We start from the raw sequence: 20,866 nt of genomic DNA on the forward strand, positions 1-20,866 counted from the left end.
CATGATTTGTTGGTGTCATCTTTCACGTCTGTCATCTCCGTCAGGAATCCATCATCTACTCGTTGGAATTGTCAACTTGAGAGCACGACGGGACCTCAACCCGAGATTTGCTCGGCCGTTTTCGACCATTTTGATCGCAGACTCCACCAGAGGTCGATCCACCTCCATACCACCTAGTCGTTCTGTAGAAGGGATTTAGGAGAGAATAAAGTTAAGGAATCATCATTAATTATTAACATAGTAAGCTACCAAGATTACCACAGGTGCAGGATCTTCAGGATATCGTGACGCGCAAAGAAAGAACGGTTACGCTTGCCAAAAATATCTGTTGACGCATTAGTATAGTAATCAAGACTCTTATTGATTCTTCCAACCTGGACACGTACACATAGGGATACTAAGAAGGCAGACGGCCACCTGGATGCTGGCAATGGACATGAATGCCGGTCGGATGCCATGTTCAATTAACCATTTGTACGCATAGAAGGTCAAGACGAAACTGAACATGTTCTTGAAGACGAGCATGCATGTGAAGGCCTCCACGGCGATTTGACCTGATTTGATTAGTCGACATCGTGGAAAGGCGAAGGTGGGAACGATCTTACGATGGGCATCCACGATATACAAGGCGCTGGCGACTGCGCCCATGACCATCCCCATGATGATGAACATCAAAAACACGTCCGCAACGAGCCAGCCATATCGCGCGACGTCCTCGGCGATGATCCCAAAGCCATACAGGCCAATTCCGCTGAAGATGAGCTGGAACACAACTAGCAGGATGCGGAATTCCGGCTCGTAGTTACCGCCGTTGAGTCTGATCATCGCCTTGTTGATAGAATCAGAGAGTAGTCCCGAGAGGACTAGACCGAGGATGGAGCCGATGAACGCTCCTGTGTAGAGATATCCGGTCTGTACCTCGTCGAACCACAGTGGCGGGCCGAGGAAGATGGCGGCGAGCACAACTCCCACAAAGACTGTCCAGCCGATGAGCACGCCCTGTGTGAGACACGCCTTTTATTGTCAGTATTATATTTTCATCCAAGGCTCTAGACAGGTTGTAGATTTACCCAGAGGATACCAGGATGGAAAAACAGCGGGAATGGCCTCAGAAGCAGCTTGAAGAAGTTTTCATCGGTTTTGCGGCCGTTAAACAGTCGCAATGTCTCCGAAAATGACATTTTCTCAGGCACCTCATTGTGGGAAGTGGCCACTCCTCTACCTGGGAGAGGCAAAGGCTGCTTGTCCTCCGCGAAGACATGGTCGTTTGGTTGCCCCGTCGCGTTGGTTGCTCCCATGGAGTTCTCGCGATCCGACGGGTTACCGTCAGAGTTGCTTTCATAGTCTATATTGAGGTGACTTGCGCGCCGGAAGGCCGTCTCAGGCACAAAGAAGAACATGAAGGGCAGCGCAGCAGTGGCAAAGATGGCGACGAAGTAAAATGTCCACTGCCAGCCGAGTGTGGATGTCATCTTGCCGACAAAGACGGGGGTAAGGAACGCGGCCCCGAACAGGGCGACATTTGAGAGTGCCATTCGTTTTCCGCGTTCCTGTAGCCAGTAGTAAGTATGTAGTTAGTAGTCATATAGCTTGGGTAGGATATGACTAAATTGCAAATTACTGGCGACCTACATGAACAAAGTAGAGGTCTCCGACGGAGGCATTCACCAAGGCTTCGAACGGAGCCAGCGCTATTCCCTGGAAAACCCGCGCCCAGACCAGACTCTTGTAATTATGGCCACTCCCGCCGGCCCAGGCACAGCTGATGATCATCAAAACATTACCGAAGAGAAACAGATGGCGTTTGCCCCAGAGGCGCGCGGTGGGGACGCATAGGAATCCGGCGACACCGACGCCGCACAGTGCGTATCCCGTGAGTAGGGCAACGTCGGTGAAGCTCTTGACGAAGAAGAGCGAAACGGTCACCGTGTTGGCCGCGAGGATGGAGCTCGTCGTCGCGCAAAGAACTGCCACGAAGGATAGGATGAAAAGGATCAGGTCGCGCTTCCACAGCGGCCAATTCTAAACCATGTGAGTTCTTCTGAAATATTGTCCTTTTTCTTTCTTTTTTTTTGGAAAGTTCTCCTGCATACCAATGGATCATTGGGGTCGTCGCTTGGCTGCGGGACTAGGATAATAGGTATAGGACCGGAGCGGTCGTACTTGAGTCTCGCCGCATCGTGGGGGGTCTCCGGCGTATCCTGATCGAGGATATACGATGTCCCTGGTCCGATCAGTTTATGGAGGGGCTTGTGTCCTGCAAGATTGACGCACCAGGAACGTGGTCCAACTTGGTGTCCTCCAGCACTCCCAGGCCCATCGCGGTGTCCAGTAAACAAAATATGTAGTATATATGGAAACGGCGTAGAGGGTAGAGTCATATAGAAAAGAAAACAAAAGGAATTCAAAGTCAACGGACCAGGTTAACGAATGCCATGCCCTGGACAGCAGAAAACTAAACACTCTCGCACAGGCTGATCTTGACAGCAGGACGCACTGTCAGTGTCTGGCGGGAGAGTGCCTAAGCGCTGCTGCGTCTTGGTACTCTTCAGCCCTCCCTTTCCGCCTTGCTGAAGGCAGGTACCAAATATTACTGTGGAGATCTTGATCGTGGATAGAGCTAGAGAGAGACGGGTGCTTCCAACTAGATAGTAACGACTACCTAGGTAGCTATGAGTAGGTATGTATATCTAATGGTCAGATGGTCAGACGGTAAGGTTCTCTCATTCTGGCGCTACAGCAGATCCATGGCTATCTAGGTAGACACCATTTTACCAGGACAATTTGACGCTGGGAAATTGCATGCTCCATACAGGGAGGGTAAGACATCATACGGCGTATTCGTATTCAAATTGACTCGCGGGTCACACAACGTGCCTCAGGACTATAGAAGTTAAAGAAAGGTAAACCTTCGATAGAAAGTCACCCATCGTCATGACTTGTGTCTGCTATTGAACTTACAATTTGCTGTACTTGTGAGTAAAATGCTTATATATCATTCCATCCAGTCTGTACTGGTACCACTATAGTCTATAGTATATACCATAAGCCAAAATTCAGCTAAATATTAATAACACCATAATATTAGAATTAGACATGGGAAATCAGCAGATGTACTACATAAAAAACTAGCCAAACCTATAATGGTAAGTAAGTCGTAAGCTAGTGTCAGCCGAAGGACCCTGTTCCCTTACTCCGTACAGCGAAGCGGGGCATTTGAGAGATTGCGGGTCCAATAGATACTCCAAAATAAAGAGTAAGTATAGAGTTATTAATACTGTATTGAGTATAGAGTATAGATTACTCTGGACAGAGATTCATGAAAGAGCATTTATAAGAATATAATAGTGGTCCTTAAAGAGTAGTGGTACCTAGGTAAGCTACCTACTACATACCTACCTAACCTAACCTAGGCGATTGACTGTTCTATAAGGTGGGACAGACTAAAGGCTAGTGTAACAGTCAGCCGCAGAGTACTAACATCTCACCAAGTATTAGGTACGGAGTAGTTAGTTAACTACTATCTACCTAGGTACCTAACAGAGTGTGGAGGTACATACCTCCTACCTACCTAGGTTAGGTACCTGGTACTCCGTTAGGTAGCTTAGTGTGTCCTACTCTATAGGTAAGGACCATGAAGCGAGCAGAGAAGAGCTAGGTAGAGTGGGTAATCAAATATACAGAGTAAGGTAGGTAGTAGGTACCTAGTAATATGGGTGCCTCCTATTTATGCCTGTTTTTGTGTATGGAGTAGGTACGGACGGGAATACCTAATATTAAATTTGTAGGACGGACGGAGGCTTATACTCCGTACAGTAAAAATAAGGTATAACTACCTAATGTACAGAGGAGCATGTGTGTTACCCTTTGACAACCTCCCCTCCTCCCCTCCAGTTAACCACCTCACTATAGCTCCTCTATACAAATTATATACTTTCTCTTCCATTCACTATAACTGAACTCGGTCTACCTAATCATGAAGCTCTACCAGATCACCCTTGCTGCCACGGCTCTGCTGGCTCCTGTTTTCGCAACGAGCATCAGCGATCTGCCCACCTGCGCGGTATGCCAGAGCTCTAGCATCTACTACCCCTTCCTACTGGAACATACTGACAACAAAGCAATCATGCGCAACCAACGCAATCCCCTCTTCTTGCAGTCTGATTGACATCAAGTGTATCTGCGAGTCGGGTACATTCATCACTGACATTGCCTGCTGCGTTGCTTCTTCCTGTGACTCGGCAGACCAGGAGAGTATGCATTTCATCTTTTTCTTTTCTCTTCTTTCTTTTTTTTTTTTCTAGAAGAAAAACCCCCCCAAACCACGGAAAGAAGGAAATTCTAACGGGTCAGAAACAATCGAATACGCCGATGAACTATGCGGTAGCGCCGGAGTCAGCGACCTCCCCCAGTCTGCAACGTGCGCAACAACCGCCAACTCAACCACCACAGCGAGTACCTCTGGCGCATCGGGCGTCTCCTCGAGCAACACCACCGTCAGCAGTACTACTACAGCGTCAGGCAGCTCATCCAATACCGCCCAGACTGCCAGTTCGGCTTCGACGGCCTCGGCCACCAGCACGGGAGGTGCGGCGCCCGTTTCGATGAACAAGGAGATGGTCATTGTTGGTGTGGCGGGTGTGCTTGCCGCATTGGCTTTGGTATAGCCTGGGAAACTATTCAATCTGATTCTTTGATGCCTTCGTGCCTCGATGGCTCAGTGTGTCAAGTCTGGATGTTGTAATGAGTCTATTTCATGTAATGTTAATCATTGGTCCTGATGTATAGTTAAGCCTATCTATAGTCAACGCCTTTATGACCTTAGTCAACGCCTTATGTATAACCCTAGTATCACTCCGCCACGAAGCTAACGGTAGCCTCCTGTCGCTCTTCGCGCAGTTTCAAGAAGATCTGCAAGTCAGTACACAACACGATAAAACAGGAAGAAAAAAAAAAAAAAAACTCACCCAAAGCCAGAACATGGTCTCTAGAAACCCAAAGGTAAAGACCGCCCGGTTCTGCAACTGCTCCAGCCCCATGGCACTCCCATATAGTGTACCCCCCGGAACAGGGGCAGCCCCAGCATTCACATAAATATAGAAAATCACAGCGAAGAAAACAAAGAAGCGCCCCGCCGCTATTCCCGTGAAGATATCAGAATATAGTATCCCCAACTGCGCCATGAAGGGATTGACAGGCTCGCCATCCTCGCGTGGAGTGAGTCGCGGCCGAGCGCGCAGAGCGTCCGAGAGGGCGAGCACCTCGTCTAGCTGCGGTAGTTTGGTCACGAGGAGGAGATCGGACAGGGCGGTGGCGGTTAGGAGGACGGCGCAGAGGGTTAGAGAGGTCAATTTGGATGTGTTTTCCTTTTTTTAGAAAAAAAAAACAATGTTAGCAATTGAAATGGATATGCTTTCAAAGGGTAGGCAGTGTAACTGACTATGTTCATTGCTTCGCCGAGCATGAAGGCCATGTCGGAGTCGATGATGAGCCCTGGGGTACGTATTAGGGCCACAGCGAGCCCGATCAGGGACAGGGCGTGCAGGATTATTAGTCGTTTCGATGTCAGGACCGCCATTGTGAAAGAAGTACTCCTCTTGAGATAGTTGAAAAGTGTTGGTTGGTTAGGTAGTTAACTGCTAGCTATTTTCGTGGCCAAAAAGTCAAGTGGACCGTGCGGCAGCTCAAGCACCTAGTATGATGGGACCAGTGTTGCGTACCCCGCGGACTCCAAATGCTACTAACAGGTACCTCTGGAACGATCGTCATGGCCGATTTCCAAGCAGAACGGCACGTCAAGTATTTCCTACGATGTCTCAAGACCTTCCTGCCCAGCGTTTATACCCCGAATGACTCGAACCGCATGCTGCTCGCCTACCTGTGCGTCTCCGGGCTTGATCTGCTAGGCGTTCTGGAGAGCAAGACCACACTCGAGGAACGCAAGGGTTACATAAACTGGGTGTACCACTGCCAGCTGCCATCGGGGGGTTTCCGTGCCTTCACGGGCACCGATTTCGGGGTCGAGAACCGCACGGCAGACAACGCAGGCTGGGATCCTGCTAACGTCCCCGCGACGTTCTTCGCCCTCGTTCTCCTGCTTATACTGGGCGATGATCTGGCGCGGGTGAAGCGCACAGAGTGTCTGCGATGGCTGCCTCGCGTGCAGAGGCAGGATGGCAGTTTTGGAGAGGTCCTCGGTCCTCAGGGAGAGATTGGAGGCGGGCGTGATCTACGTTTCTGCTGTTTCGCGGCAGGCACGCGATATATCCTTCGGGGCACAAGAGGTGATATCGACACGGACATACCGGATATCAATGTTGATAGATTGGCCTCGTTTATCCAGGCATGCCAGGTGGGGATCCAGGCATCCCCTCCCCCGAACAAATTTTCGCTCTCCAATTGACAAATATATTATGTAGACCTATGATGGTGGCCTGTCAGACACGCCCCTTGGCGAAGCTCACTGTTAGTTAAACGCTTAACCCCGCCCTCCCCACCTTGCAGCAGTATTTTATGCTCATACAAACACATCACAGCCGGTCTCACATACTGCGGCATCGGTGCGTTGACCTTCCTATATCGAACCCACAGCGACCAGTCCCATCCCATACCGAAGCTGCTCTCTCCCGGTACGCCCGAGTTTGAATCCCTGGTGCGATGGCTTGTCTCTAGACAGACGTCCGAGCTGGGCGAGGAAGAGTCCGACGACGACGAGGAGGAGGATGAGGACGAGAATGACGAGACACATGCTCTGCGGCTGAATATACAAGGACTCACCCTGGATGATAAGATTTTTGGACTGCACGCCCTTGAGCCGTGTCGAAGCATCCAATGGGCAGGGTTCAACGGCAGATGCAACAAACTGGCAGACACATGCTATTCATTTTGGAACATGGCTACGCTTCTGGTGAGCATGAGGCAATGCCTATGAAATGTGTTTTTCGCTAACCGGTAAGATGTTGGATCGTCTAGCATTAGTCGACGTGGAGCTTAACCGCCGGTATCTTCTTGAAAAGACGCAACATATCGTGGGCGGGTTTGGGAAGGGGGTCGGAGAGACGCCAGGTAAGCACGTCATCTTCTTCACGATTCTTCACAAGGGTTATTCATTAATTGACTGCTAGACCCTCTACATTCATATTTTGGAATGGTATCCCTTGCATTTCAGGGCGAGGCGGGCTTGCAAAACACAGACCCAGCGCTCTGCATAAGCTCTCGGGCAGTAGAGCGCCTTCAATCACTTGAATGGTGGTAGTTGTCAACCAGACAGCCGTTTGTTCCATGATGAATTGAAACTACGAGTTATGACGAAATAAACACATCATGGTCACAGTTGATAATAATCAACTAGGGATCAAGTATATGGAAAAACAGCTGACTAAATAAAATCTGCAAGTCAATGGCAAATAGCCTACTCACCCCTGAATAATATATACCTACTACATAGTTAGTAGGATAATTAATAATTAACTAATAATTACCAAGGATAGAAGATCCAGAAGAATAAAAATAGATCGTATGAGTGTGGTTATTCGAACACGGGCCGACAAGCCAATTCAGGCCCACGTTCCAAGGCTTGATTAATTTATCCTGCCCATTATGGCGACCAGTAGACGGGCTGCGACCCTCGATCGCCCATGTAACATCTGATTTACTAATTACCTATAATATTCCTCCCATTCGAATGGCTGCCGACGGCTCGCTGAATTCCTGCTCAGACAACCTGCCATCGCTCCACTCTTTCAACGGTTCCTGACTACGGGGGTTTCCTAATCCTACCCCGGAGAACTCGCGAGCATCTCATCTCCTTTTGCCTCTTCGTCAACTTGTCTGGACACTCTTTCTCCTTCACAACCCAACATTCCGTGGAGACAACTTTCGATATCCTGCTCCCAGTCACCTTTTCCCAGGTTCCCTCCTTTCCGCTATCCCGTTCGGTTCCGTGTCTTGTTGGATGGCAGCCGCTGGGATCCAAAGACTTTTCGGTCCTACCGCCCTCAAACCTCAATCCAATAATCAGATACGTCCTTTATTAGGCCTGCTGGACTTTTCATAGCTGGCGGTCAAAAATCATCGTGACACATGCCGCCGGCCAGGACGAGAGCAGACGTTCAAGCGCAGAAGCAGAAGGAAAAGGTCCGTCTCTTTTGCCCCCCCCCCTCCCCTCTCCCGTGCACCGTTTCTTTTTCCTGCCTGGGGGACGGGAGGAAATATGTCGCAGATGTACACTGTATATGCTACACCCCCCTTTTTTCGCTGTTTTTGAACCTACTGCATGAAGAAACTTGTCCATCCTTCCTCCCCCCCTTCTCCCCATGCTCAACATGTCAGGCTACCATCATTCAGTGGAGAAACAGGATCTGGCCTTGTTTTTCTTCATATATGTTTAATTTGGTGGCTCACCAGGCTGACAGAGATACACTGAACAGCTTGCCAACTCCTATAGTGAACTATTAGAGTAAGTTTTTTTCTATCCTTATCAAAAAACAAAAAAAAAAGATCACTGACAATATGTCTTGTGCAGAGAGTTTTCCTCGAAAGATCTCCGGAGTGTAGGCAATTACACACTTGGAAGGCTGATTGGAAAAGGCTCTTTTGGAAAGGTTTACCTCGCTTCGCACAAACTCACCAATGGCTCCAAGGTACGGCGGGATGGCAGGACGGTATACACAATAAGGGGCAATCATCTGATTTGGTGAACAGGTCGTGCTTAAGTCGTCGAATAAGGAAGATACCAACCTCGCACGGGAAATCCATCACCATCGCCAATTTCTTCACCCGCATATCGCTCGGTTGTACGAGGTGATTGTCACGGAAAAGCTGGTCTGGCTGGTGTTGGAGTATTGTCAAGGTGGGATTGAAAAAAAAGCCATACACTCGAGGCTATCACCGGCTTACGGAATCAATTTCAGGCGATGAGCTATATAACTACCTCCTCCGCCACGGCCCGCTACCTGTCGACAAAGTGAAGAAAATCTTCACCCAACTTGTCGGGGCCGTCGCTTACGTCCACAGCAAGTCCTGTGTGCACCGGGATCTTAAGCTCGAAAATATTCTTCTTGACAAGCATGAGAATGTTAAGCTGTGTGATTTCGGCTTCACCCGCGAATATGAGGGCAAGGCGAGTTATTTGCAGACTTTTTGCGGGACCATCTGCTATAGCGCACCGGAGATGCTGAAAGGGGAAAAATACGCGGGTGAAAAGGTTGATGTCTGGAGTTTGGGCATCATTCTCTATGCTCTCCTGGCGGGGGAGCTACCCTATGACGATGATGATGACCAGGTTACCAAGACCCGGATTTTGATGGAGGATCCGATCTACAATGACAAGTTTCCCGATGACGCCAAAGCTCTGATCAACTTGCTTCTCTCTAAGCGGCCGCTGCTCAGACCGAGTCTGGACGAAATTCTAGCCCATTCCTTCCTTGCCGAACATGCCCCCGAGCAGCTGGCGATATTGAAGATTCCCCGACCATCTCCGTTCACTACACCCCTGGAGAAAACCACTTTACAGAGAATGAAAAGTGCCGGTGTCAATATCGATGAAGTCATTGAGAACGTTCTGTCCCAACGATGCGATCCGCTTGCAGGCTGGTGGGCACTTCTGATTGAGAAAGAGCAAAGAAAAGAGAAAAAGAGAGAGCGGAAGCGGCGGGAGCGCGAGATTGAGGCGAAAAATCTGCGTCGTCTCAGTGCAGCTAGCAGTCGACTCGAAAAGATCTCGGCAGCCTTGATGGAAGTCGATGAAGAAGGACATGCAACTCCAGATAGGCTACAGGATCGTGGCCGGAGGGATAGACGGAGTCTTCCCTGTAATCCCTGTAAGTTGGATACACTGTGTCTCGAAATCCCCCTCTAATAAAAATTCAATTCTAGCCCAACTTGCCGTTCCTGAACTGCCAGCCCTCCCGGAGCCCCTTCCAGTCCGTTCACCGGACTCCATCGCGCCGCCTCCTCCCATCGACAAAGACTCGGTTCGGTCAGCGAGCTCCTCAAGACATCGCCCAGCCCCGCCCCCGAAGGACCGACGGCGATCTCGACCCAGCATGCTGCACGTTAGTGCTTCACAGCCTGACCTCGCGCAACACCGTAACCGCCAAGGCCGACGACACAACCGTCCAATTATCAGTCAGCTGGCACAGTTAAAACATTGGTTCGTGGAGTCAGCAAAGCGAGCTAGGTCTCCTCATGCGAAGAGCGCCGGGGGATCTGGGCACCGCAAGTTCCTCTCTGATAAACTGAGTCCGGCCAAGGGCCATGATGCCGCGAAGAAACAAGGGCCGATGACGCCGGCAATGGCGCCTTCGGGCGATCTGCTCACCCCAACCCAGATCAAAAGGTCCTCCAATGCGAGCAGTCTGGCGCCCAGCAGCGCCTCGTATCCGAACCACCGCCATTCATTCCCCCGGCAGCCTCGAAATCTGAACACTAATCCCAACCACCGAAACTCGCTGTCACCGTCTCCAATCACACCGAGAAGCTCCTACCGCCGTTCTTCTGTCGGACTGCGAGGCCGCAAGTCGACCTCCTCGTCTGTCTCCTCGATCCGCAGCATCCATCACGTTCATACACATTCCAAGGCTTCCTCTATTTCCTCCAACAGTGTCGACACGGTGTCCACACCTACGGCCCGGATTACCAAGTCCCCGCACTCGTCCGTCAAGGTCCTCCCCACGACGCCCAGCGCGTCCGCTCGATTCCCCAGTAATATTCGACTGGTTCGTGGTGCGAGCAATGGTTTCCGCGAGCAAGGGGAATCCAGTGGGCGGGTTCAGGCCTCCTCCATCTTCAACGAGGCCGCTCCTGTGCCGTTGATGTATTCGCCATCGTCAAGCCTGGTCTTTGCACGACGAAAACGCTCCGCATTCAAGGGTCCGATGGTTACGGCCAACCTCATGGTCTCAGCCGGCATGCCTGCTCCCAACTTACCGCCGGCTAGCGAGGGATCTGGCGGTGCAGCCGATGGGCGCCCGATGGCTCGCAAGAGCCAGATCATTGAAGAAGAGGACCTAGAAGAGGACGAGGAGGACATCGAGGAAGTAGACAACTTCAGCGGCGCCGAGGACCAGATGACTCATCCCGACGAACACGAAGGGAGAATCCTGGGAGAGCCGTTCGAGCCAGAACTCACAATCACCAAGGTGGGAAGCGAAGAAACAGCGCCTGATCAATCCGTTAGAGCTGGGTCTCCGGACACGATCCACAAACCGTTGTTAGCCCCCGCCCCAGACCTCGATTCCAGCCCACTCCGCCCTCCACGATCTTCATCCCTGCAAGTTTCGCAGGTTCAGGGTGAATCGGGCCATGTGGACCAAGATGATGGGCAGCTAGCCAAGAACGAGGAATAATCTATTCAGCCATATGCGTTTTCATCTCAAGAGCCTTATATTATCTCTTTACAGGGTCATGCCTTCTTGAAGAGAGAAACTACTCTTTTACTAATAGACTATAGACTTGTGCACCTCACTTTTTTCTTAATTTTCCATTGTCTGTTGTTGTCTTTTCTTATTTGTCTGCCTTCGATCTATCCTCTCTTATACCCCAGTATAGCATGTTTTCTCTTTCCTCCTGCCTCCGGCGATGAGATGCCTTTTTTTTTCAATTCTACCCCGCTCTATTACTTCACCTGAACAACCCTTATGTATATAGGCATACTTTCATACTCTCATTTGCACTATACTTGATTTCAAGGCCTGATAATCAGATACTATCTTATTCCAACCTCCATGTATGTATTTCATTAATTGTGTTGTGGTTTGAAGTTCAGGCTTGACCTATTCATCTGACTTGAGTTATATCATCCTAAGTAGATTATGGCAGTGCATGTAAACTAAGTACGATGTTACGTATTGTTAGGCGATGCATTAGACAGTCCATTAAAAGCCCTATAGTATGTCATTCCCACTGACGTAAACTTCTCATACAGCTATTGAGCCATCTAGTAGTCCTTTCATAGGGTAGGATTCGGCCGTATGTTGAAATATGTGCTACCAAGACTTAATAATAAATGCAGAGAAACACAAGGTAAAAGAAAAAGACAAGTTCGAAGGAAAACTCAAAAGTAGCGAAAAAAGGTCTTCCCTGTGGATGGACTCCAAATCCCCGTCTTGTCTAGATCTATTCATGTATACGGCCATGAAAAGAATTAACCAATTTCCCCAATTTCCATTCGTCACTTCGTCAGAAGACTGTTTACGCCTTCTTCGGCTTCGACGCGGCACCGGTCTGGGAATTCGGGGCCACGGAAGTGGTGTAGAGTTTGCGTTCGAAGAACTTGAGAACTTCATCGATAAGACTTGGGAGACGGTCAGTTCAAAGTACGGTTTTGAGAAGAGTCGCTTTGAGGAAGTTGGGGATGGCTTACATGACTGGGGCGCTGATGGCCAGAACAGCCTTCCATTCCAACCAGTTCAGAGGCAGAATGGCAAAGAGGCCCTGCAGGAAGGGAATGTAGAGGATGGCAAAGTGCAGACTCATCGAGAGGATGATGGCGTAGACGAGCATCATGTTGTTCCACAGGCCGAACGTGAGAAGCGATTCGCTTGAGGAAAGGGCGTTCATCGCATTCAGCATTTCAATCACCACGAGGATGGACAGCGAGACCGTCGACGCAGACTTGGCCATGTCATTGGCGAACATGTCGCAGCCGATCTCAGGGAACTGCGACGAACACTTGTGGAAGTGGGACTGAGAAAAAAAAAACATCAGTATTTTTCGTGCGTTGAATGACAATATCAGGAAGTCCTGAGAAATGCTTACCAGTTGCCAGAAAGTAATTTGGGGTCCCTCAGGGTTGTACAAGAACCACCAGACATAGCCGAAAACAGTCGCTGCGCCAACATAGGTTCCGATGACGATGTATCTGAACAAGAGCCAGCCTCCGACAAGGGGCTCGTCACGCTTTCGGGGAGGGCGGCGCATCACATCGTGATCAGGGGGGTTAAAGGACAAGGCAGTTGCAGGGAGACCGTCAGTGACCAGGTTCACCCAGAGGAGCTGGACGGGGACTAGAGCCTCAGGCATGCCAAGGGCGGCCGTCAAGAAGATCGAAACCACCTCGCCGATGTTCGACGAGATAAGATACCGGATGAATTGCTGTGTGTTGCTGTAGATAGACCGTCCTTCTTCCACAGCAACGGTGATCGTGGCAAAATTATCATCGGCGAGAACCATATCGGCGGCGAGTTTAGCGACATCCGTGCCAGTGCCCATGGCCACACCAATGTCGGATTTCTTCAAGGCCGGCGCATCGTTGACACCATCGCCGGTCATGGCGACGACGTGACCCAGGGACTGAAGGATATCGACCAGTTGAGACTTGTGGGTAGGCTCGGTACGAGAGAACAGCGATGCATTCTTGGCAGCTTCCAGCTTCTCACTGGCGGTCAGGGCGTCAAATTCCCTGCCAGTGTAGCTCTTGCCGGTGAGATCTTCTTGTTCACCAAAGACTCCGATCTGACGACAGATGGACTCGGCGGTGTTGCGGTTATCACCTGTAATGACAATGACCCGGATACCAGCATCGCGGCACATCTTGATCGAGGCAGAGACCTCAGGGCGTGGGGGATCTAACATTCCGACCAGACCGATCAGAGTCATATCCCGTTCTAGTTGAGCGTATTCCTCAGAGGTCTGAGCCTTGTGGAGCAGAGGATTGGCCCACACATCGTTGACACTGGCGATGGCAATAACACGCAGACCTCTGTTACCATACTCGACAACTTCTCCCGAAATAAGGTCAGTGTGGGCCCTGGAGAGAGGCACCCGAGGCCCATCAGGTCCCAGGAGAACATGAGAGCAGCGTTCAAGAATGGATTCCGGGGCACCCTTGACCAGGAGCTTTTGAGCCTTGCCTTCACCGACCAGAACGGACATACTCTTGCGGTCGCGCGAAAACTCATACGTCGCTTGCAGGGGGAGCTGGTGTTCATAGTAGCTACTGGCCACATGGAGTCGATCGGTTGGTGGGAGAGCCGAGATCTTGCTGTTAATAGAGACATCATTCGTTCCGATTTTTTCCACCAGAACCCGCAGAGCCCCCTCAGTAGGCTCACCAATGCTGGAAAAGACTCCGCTCTTGGCATCGTAAGAGAGGGTAGCAGCGTTGCACAGAGCAAGAACCTCGGACATCTGGTTGATGGTTGAGGAGGACACGGCGAGATTCTCCAAAGGCTTGCCATTGCGAGAAATCTTTCCTGCCGGAGCGAAGGTGGTGCCCTCCACATCCAGCTCCTCGATGTCATCGCCGGACTTGCTCAGGTAAACAATCTTGGACACACTCATCTGGTTGGTGGTCAAAGTGCCTGTCTTATCGGAGCAAATAACGCTGCAGCTGCCGAGGGTTTCGACAGACGGAAGAGAGCGAACGACGGCATTCTTCTGAGCCATTTTCCGGGTCCCGAGCGCCAGGCAAGTGGTAATGACCACCGCCAGACCTTCCGGAATAGCAGCCACGCCGAGGGACACAGCAATTTTGAGATAGTAGATGGCTCCCTTGGTCCAGCCTCCATGAGATGGGTCGTTGAAGTGCTCAATATTGATGACCCACACCAAAATACAGATAACCGTGATCACCTTAGCCAGCATGTCACCGAAGTCGTTCAGCTTCTGCTTCAGAGGAGTAGGGTCCGAAATCTGAGAGGTAATGCTTTCGTGGATATCTCCGATGGCTGTAGAGCCGCCGGTAAGGGCGACAATCGCAGTGGCATGGCCATTGACAACGGTGGTTCCCGAGAAGATGATGTTGGTCTGATCCTGTTTGACAGCGCGCTTGTCATTGATCGCACGAGTATCCTTCGAGACGCTCTCGCTTTCACCGGTCAGGATAGCTTGATCGACGCGGAAGCTGTTGCTGTGCACAGCCAGCAGACGACAGTCGGCAGGCACCCGATCCCCAACGGCGACATCGACGATATCTCCAGGGACAAGCTCCTCGGCCTTGATCCGTTGCATGCGGCCATCCCGGATGACCTTTGCCTCATTTGCAGAATATTCCTGGAGCGCAGCAATTGCCTTTTCCGCGCTGTTCTCTTGTGTCACGCCAACAATTGCATTGAGGATCAGGATTGTGAGAATCTGTAATAGCACCAGATTGATTAGATAACTCTCATCCCAGGTGACATACTAGTCAATAAAAGCAATTTTATTTTGTGCATACCACAGCTGGATCGACAAAGGCAGTCCAATCGTCCCCTTCCTCAAACAAAGCCAAGACAAAGGACACGGCAGCAGAACCCAGGAGAATCAGGACGAGCTGATCCTTGAATTGCTCCAGGATAAGCTCCCACAATGGTGTTGGAGGTTCTTCAGCGAGAGCTATTGAGTGCACGCGCAGCGTGTCAGTACTTATGCACTCTCCATGACGAAAAGAGGAGGAGTAAGAGAAGTATAGCTACCATTTGGCCCATGCTTTTCTCGAGCCTTCAACACCTGAGTCTGAGAAAGGCCAACGGTCTCCGAAGACCCAAAATGCTCTAGCACTTCTGCTGAAGTGTACAGGTAGGACTGCTCCATGGTCACTCACTCACCCAGATGGCGGTGACAACTGTACCAGAAGAGCAGTGGTATGAGATACTTTTAAAAGAAAGGAGAGGAGAGGTTAGGATACAAGGAGGGGAGAGGCAAGCGCTGCTAGCTATGGTCCCTGGCTACATGAACGCCAAGTGGCCGTTTCCAACTTAGTAACTGGAGCAAGGCTGTGAGAAATAATCTGGAAGAACCTATAGGATCAAGCGCGACCGCCGCAAGCACAGGGGCTTAAAAGCACAGGCTGCACAGGCTGCACAAGCTGGCTAGAGACTGGCAGTCATGAAGAAGTCCTGGATAATCAACATATTAATACGCAATTCGTAAGATTTACCCTTGCTAACACCTCGAATAAATTTACCCTTGCTACTCCGTAAGCAGGGACTCTCCACTAAGTTCTATCCAGTATCTCAACGTGTTCTTTTCAGGCCAGTCACGAGGCACGATGCCCCACCAGCCACAGTCCACTAGCCACAGGGACCAGGGCCCAGGGCTGAGTCCGTCACGTGTGCTTACCCGGACAAGAGGAGAGAATGTTCCAGGAAGGTAATAAATAACTAATTGACTGCACTGATCATGAACAGTTGAGGTTTGAGTATTTATATCTACAGTGTATTTCTGCCCTCAATTCCCATAACGCCTACCAAATCATGATGTCTAGTGTCAAAATTAACCTAGGGTAGCTAGGTACTCAGTACCTACCTAAGTTTTGTCGACGTTAGATGGCTAACAGTGGTGAATGATTACCTTGGATATAACTACAGAGTAATAGAGTGTGTTATACAGAGCAACCAATGACAGCTGATCTGAGGATGAGAGGGATTCACCGGATTTGAATACATGCGCATCGTGTTACTGGAAGCTTCCAAGAGATCGATACGCACCAACCATTGGCTGCATTTTACCTAGATACCTGGAGCCTGAAGACATCCAGGATCACTCCGAAGCTGTGCCACGGGTTAGGAGGTACTCCAGTCTCCAGGTCCATAATAACGACCCAAGTCACTCATCCGACTAAATGAATCTATGGATCGATGCCCGCCGTCCATCCTAATCTCTGCGGGGTCTAGTCGCATGCCATTTGAGGCCTGTTTAATGGCCGATGTCGAAGAGAACAAATACATACCGAATCATAGTGATCAACTAGGTAATTAATAAGAAGCGTGAGCATCTAGGTATTAATAAATAGGTACTTAACTACCTGGTAGGTACTTGTAATACCTGGTGGTTTTCGTAGCCGTGATAACACTTTTTATGCCTGAAAACAATGGCAGCGACGTCTCCAGACGCCCAGAGTCCAAATGGCAAACACCTCAAACAACCCGCCCGCCTCGCTAAGCCGTCACCTCACCGGTCCATCACTTGTCGCGAAGATCGCAACTCTCTTGTCTTTCGGCTTCCATCAACTTTTCCCTTTCCTCTCCAACCCCTGTTTCTCACTTTCATCACCAAATACACCGCCGTCCTCTCCCTCCAACCCTCTTATCTCTCTTCTCTCCTGCCTGCCTCCCCTCCCAATAAACAACATCCACCATGACTTCTGAGGTACGTTCTGGCCAGACCCCTCCATGGTCCCCCGGGGCTCTGTACTCATCCACCACGTGCCCATACCCATCTCGCTTTCTACCTTGTGGAAGATATGTTGCTGACCGTGTCTCCCCCTCCCCGCTTCGCAGCGTGAAAAGTAAGGGCCCTGGCCGACCGAACCCCGCAGTTCGACCCAAGTACTGATCTACCTCAAGCAAGACTTTCCTCGCCCGGCTGTGCGAGCAGGCTGAGCGCTACGATGGTAAGTTTGGATTCCCTGGAAACCCGGAGGCCTCCATACTGATCGCGGGGCTCTACAGAGATGGTTACCTACATGAAGGTCAGTTCAGTCGTCTTGGATTCTCTCCCGTCATCCGTCGGGTAAACACCTCAGGCTAATACTCGTCCAGGAAGTCGCCAACGTACGCATACTCCCAATCGCTTTTCCCGCTGCTGTCCGGCTCCGCACGGTCTAACACTTACCCCTAGGTCGGAGGCGAACTTACCGTCGACGAGCGCAACCTCCTCTCCGTTGCTTACAAGAATGTGGTCGGCACCCGTCGTGCTTCCTGGAGAATCATCTCCTCTATCGAGCAGAAGGAGGAGTCCAAGGGCTCTGAGGAGCACGTCGCAATCATCCGCGACTACCGCCAAAAGATCGAGACCGAGCTGGAGAAGGTTTGCCAGGATGTCCTGGACGTCCTGGATGAGTCCCTCATCCCTAAGGCTGAGACCGGAGAGTCCAAGGTTTTCTACTACAAGATGTAAGCGCTCTACCGCAAATCTGTTTCTCTCATTTTCTCCCTCTCTCTTCCTCTCCGCACCCCTCTTTTTTTTCTCTTTTTTCTTTTTTTTGAGAAAAAGGAGAAGCAGTGTCACGTGTTGACTGGATTGCAGGAAGGGCGACTACCACCGCTACCTCGCCGAGTTTGCCTCAGGCAACAAGCGCAAGGTTGCCGCGACTGCCGCTCACGAAGCCTACAAGGTAAGTCTTGTGTGCTGCAGTCATGATGACCCCTCACGCGGCTAATTCCTCGACCAAATAGAACGCGACCGACGTTGCACAGACTGATCTCACTCCCACCCACCCGATTCGTCTGGGTCTGGCTCTGAACTTCTCCGTCTTCTACTACGAAATTCTGAACTCCCCCGACCGTGCATGCCATCTCGCCAAGCAGGCTTTTGATGACGCCATTGCCGAGCTCGACTCTCTCTCCGAGGAGAGCTATCGCGACAGCACCCTCATCATGCAGCTGCTGCGTGACAACCTTACCCTCTGGACCTCATCCGACGGTAACGAGGTCGAGGCCTCTGCCCCCCAGGAGAAGGCCGAGGAGGAGGTCGCGCCCGCTGCCACAGAGGACAAGCCCGCCGAAGAGGCTCCTGCTCCTGCGCCCGAGTCTTAAAGAGGCCAAAAGGTCGTCTCTTCGTGTAGCAACAGCCCTGTTGTGTTTGGACGTTCGGGTTCTTCCTGGAAGTGATGGTGCTGGCCCGTTGTTTTTAGCCGTGTGACCTCGTTGGACCGGCACATCTCTTTCACGGGTACACTGGTTCGGGATCATCGTGGGGGGGTCCGCCGGCGGAGTTTGATCTTTGGAGCGCGAAGAAAAGGGGCCGAGTGGAATTTATCTCTCTTTTATTCTCTCTATTCCCTCAACCCCCCAGCAGATACAATGTGCTTATTGTTTTTTATTTTCCTTTTTTTAACTAACTATTTACTATTTCCACTCAATCACTCCCAATCGTTCCAAGTAGAAGTAGCGTACTACAACCGAGGCACCTTTCACAATATCATTGTGGCTAGAAAGCAACGCGAAACATGAGCCACGATTACTTGATAATCACCAGTAAGGCCTGACTCTGCATCAAGGCTCTATTGGCTCGAAGAAGGCTCTATTTCTATGTACTAATGAAAAGCGTTTAGAATCACCACTGACAGTAGGAAAAGAAAATAGGACTGAAATCGTTTAAATTCATCAAGGGAAGAATACCATCTAGAAAAAGATCATATAGGACAGAGGGGAGAAAGGGTAGAGATGTAGATAGATAGTAGGACTTGGGAATCTCTGTAAGAGCCCTAACCAGATGCAAGCATATATGGAACAAGAAATAAAGGGAGGGGAAAAGGCGGATCTGATTGATAGAGATCCGTCTGATTTAAAAGGGGAGAATAAGGTGAAGAAAATTGCTAAAAGAAAAGTCAAAGCACCAAGAATATGGTTTTGCTCCCCCCTCTCCCCTTTTGTTATTTTTCTGTTCGCACTGTTCTTTTTTTTACCCTTTTGGGAATGTTGTTCACATGAAGTCGTCGTCCTCGAGCCCATCGTCATAAGACGTGTTGTCGATCTTGTTGTCTCGCGAGGTGACCAGGGAGACCTTCGTCTTGGCGGCCTTGGATTTCTTGGAGCCCTTGTCGGCCTGACGCTCTTCCTTCATCTTCTCGTTGCTGAGCGTCGTCAGGGCGCTGGCCACCTTCTTAATTTCGCCGCTTGGGAGTTCCTTGACAAGCCGCTTAGTGAACTCCTGTGCCCACAGGGAGAAATGGGCCTTCTTTGACTGGGCAGTCAGCAAGGGGATCAGGGTATCGCTGAGCTTGGCGAACTGGTCCTTGGTCGAGGGCTTGAAGAGCGGCATGGCCGACAGATCGACCGCCTGCGTCGGGTCCGCCGAGTCGTTGACGACGATTGCCTTGTTCTTGCCACGGTTCCGGTTCATGTCAATCTCGCCGAACAGGTCCTCTGCGTGCTTCAGGTCGGAGTCCTTCTCGGTGCGGCGGAGACGGGCCTTGCGCTCCGCCTCGTCCTCGCTAATTTCCTCCTCCGATTCCTCCTCGGCTAGCCGTCGGCGCTCCTCAATGTGATCCTCTATCCGCTTTGCCTTGGACTTCTTCTTAGCGGCGGCCTCGGCATCGGCCTTCGCTTTGGCGGCCGCTGCCTTGGCTGCCTTTTCCCGCTCAGCCTCGGAGTCTTCGGCGGCATCCCAAGAGTCAAGAACCTAAAGCAAAGTATACATGTTAGATGGTGTGCATTCTAAAAACATATTTCCCGCGAATGGTATATCAATGACAACGTCTTACATCTTCTTCCTCTTCATCGTCGAACTTGCGGCGGTACGCGGCAACGGGAGCCGGGGAAGGAGGTCCAGAGCTGTCCTCCTCGTCGTCTATATATTGAAAATAAAGCGTCAGCTAATGAGTCTCGATCATAAAACCTCTTTTCCCTTGATCGAACTTTCGTTCATAGGCCATCATGCAAAGAAGTGACCACTGATCCAACAAACGCAGACACACATACCCCACTTCGAAGGCGCCATATTGTGCAGAATCTGTCAGGGGATTGCAACTGCTGGAAATATTGACTAGGTCAACGTCAAATGCCCTTGCCAATCAACCAAGGAGCGAAAAGCCCAATATAAAAAGCCAAGGGGCCGCGAGCTGGAAGGACGGGGATGTTGGGAAATTTTTGTGGGTGACTATGTACCGCAGCCTCAGCGTCACAGGCGGGCAAGGCACACAGATTTGGTGGGGCACAATTTACAAAGGACGGTTCCACGTGACTACTCAGGTCCAAGTTTTGTCCCATAACTATAGCTGTTCTTGAACAGTTGCTTGAGAGAGTACCAAGGTAATACTGACATCTTACGAGGTTACTGATTCGATTCTATGTATCTCGAGTCGAATATGATTTGAGTTTAGTGACTATTGACTACCTTCCAAATGGAAGCCAACATGGCACGCACGGCACGCAAGGAGCTTAATAAGTGGTATTGTCATGTATTTCGTGGGCCATTAGATCTGTAGTTATGCTTCTTTTTT

At 50.5% G+C, this 20,866-nt stretch overlaps 8 protein-coding genes across 8 annotated transcripts; 4 read left to right on the forward strand and 4 right to left on the reverse strand.

The window, feature by feature from the left end:
• Positions 1-254: 254 nt before the first annotated feature.
• Positions 255-3,216, reverse strand: ASPZODRAFT_141049 (hypothetical protein; the record flags this gene model as incomplete). Its single annotated transcript, XM_022724712.1, has 10 exons — positions 255-325; positions 387-554; positions 606-1,014; positions 1,071-1,550; positions 1,633-2,022; positions 2,094-2,257; positions 2,498-2,670; positions 2,962-3,023; positions 3,044-3,060; positions 3,195-3,216. 10 exons carry the CDS (start codon positions 3,214-3,216, stop codon positions 255-257), a joined length of 1,956 nt encoding a protein of 651 aa, XP_022581965.1.
• Positions 3,217-3,963: 747 nt separating this feature from the next.
• Positions 3,964-4,667, forward strand: ASPZODRAFT_24385 (hypothetical protein; the record flags this gene model as incomplete). Its single annotated transcript, XM_022727962.1, has 3 exons — positions 3,964-4,063; positions 4,122-4,254; positions 4,354-4,667. Exons 1-3 carry the CDS (start codon positions 3,977-3,979, stop codon positions 4,665-4,667), a joined length of 534 nt encoding a protein of 177 aa, XP_022581966.1. The 5' UTR covers positions 3,964-3,976.
• Positions 4,668-4,851: 184 nt separating this feature from the next.
• On the reverse strand, positions 4,852-5,578 carry ASPZODRAFT_63472 (hypothetical protein; the record flags this gene model as incomplete). Its single annotated transcript, XM_022729154.1, has 3 exons — positions 4,852-4,911; positions 4,968-5,366; positions 5,441-5,578. The coding sequence occupies 3 exons, from the start codon at positions 5,576-5,578 to the stop codon at positions 4,852-4,854; spliced, it is 597 nt and encodes a 198-aa protein (XP_022581967.1).
• Positions 5,579-5,722: 144 nt separating this feature from the next.
• On the forward strand, positions 5,723-7,487 carry ASPZODRAFT_130926 (hypothetical protein). Its single transcript, XM_022722630.1, has 5 exons — positions 5,723-6,352; positions 6,420-6,465; positions 6,537-6,907; positions 6,957-7,065; positions 7,125-7,487. The coding sequence occupies exons 1-5, from the start codon at positions 5,768-5,770 to the stop codon at positions 7,253-7,255; spliced, it is 1,242 nt and encodes a 413-aa protein (XP_022581968.1). The 5' UTR covers positions 5,723-5,767; the 3' UTR covers positions 7,256-7,487.
• Positions 7,488-7,603: 116 nt separating this feature from the next.
• Positions 7,604-11,803, forward strand: ASPZODRAFT_130930 (hypothetical protein). Its single transcript, XM_022722631.1, has 6 exons — positions 7,604-8,136; positions 8,430-8,458; positions 8,525-8,642; positions 8,704-8,851; positions 8,913-9,821; positions 9,877-11,803. The coding sequence occupies exons 1-6, from the start codon at positions 8,083-8,085 to the stop codon at positions 11,346-11,348; spliced, it is 2,730 nt and encodes a 909-aa protein (XP_022581969.1). The 5' UTR covers positions 7,604-8,082; the 3' UTR covers positions 11,349-11,803.
• Positions 11,804-11,857: 54 nt separating this feature from the next.
• ASPZODRAFT_93900 (hypothetical protein) lies at positions 11,858-15,891 on the reverse strand. Its single transcript, XM_022730474.1, has 5 exons — positions 15,396-15,891; positions 15,158-15,315; positions 12,760-15,075; positions 12,365-12,687; positions 11,858-12,295 (listed from the first exon to the last, which is right to left on the reverse strand). Exons 1-5 carry the CDS (start codon positions 15,511-15,513, stop codon positions 12,193-12,195), a joined length of 3,018 nt encoding a protein of 1,005 aa, XP_022581970.1. The 5' UTR covers positions 15,514-15,891; the 3' UTR covers positions 11,858-12,192.
• Positions 15,892-16,992: 1,101 nt separating this feature from the next.
• Positions 16,993-18,757, forward strand: ASPZODRAFT_130934 (hypothetical protein). The gene is made up of 8 exons (XM_022722632.1): positions 16,993-17,070; positions 17,202-17,209; positions 17,268-17,314; positions 17,373-17,392; positions 17,463-17,474; positions 17,542-17,816; positions 17,950-18,037; positions 18,099-18,757. Exons 1-8 carry the CDS (start codon positions 17,059-17,061, stop codon positions 18,456-18,458), a joined length of 822 nt encoding a protein of 273 aa, XP_022581971.1. The 5' UTR covers positions 16,993-17,058; the 3' UTR covers positions 18,459-18,757.
• A 249-nt stretch (positions 18,758-19,006) lies between these two features.
• ASPZODRAFT_130935 (hypothetical protein) lies at positions 19,007-20,544 on the reverse strand. Its single transcript, XM_022722633.1, has 3 exons — positions 20,346-20,544; positions 20,129-20,214; positions 19,007-20,046 (listed from the first exon to the last, which is right to left on the reverse strand). Exons 1-3 carry the CDS (start codon positions 20,362-20,364, stop codon positions 19,348-19,350), a joined length of 804 nt encoding a protein of 267 aa, XP_022581972.1. The 5' UTR covers positions 20,365-20,544; the 3' UTR covers positions 19,007-19,347.
• Between the last annotated feature and the right edge of the window lie 322 nt (positions 20,545-20,866).

This window comes from Penicilliopsis zonata, assembly GCF_001890105.1.
Source record: "Penicilliopsis zonata CBS 506.65 unplaced genomic scaffold ASPZOscaffold_5, whole genome shotgun sequence".
Classification (NCBI taxonomy): Eukaryota; Fungi; Ascomycota; class Eurotiomycetes; order Eurotiales; family Aspergillaceae; genus Penicilliopsis; species Penicilliopsis zonata.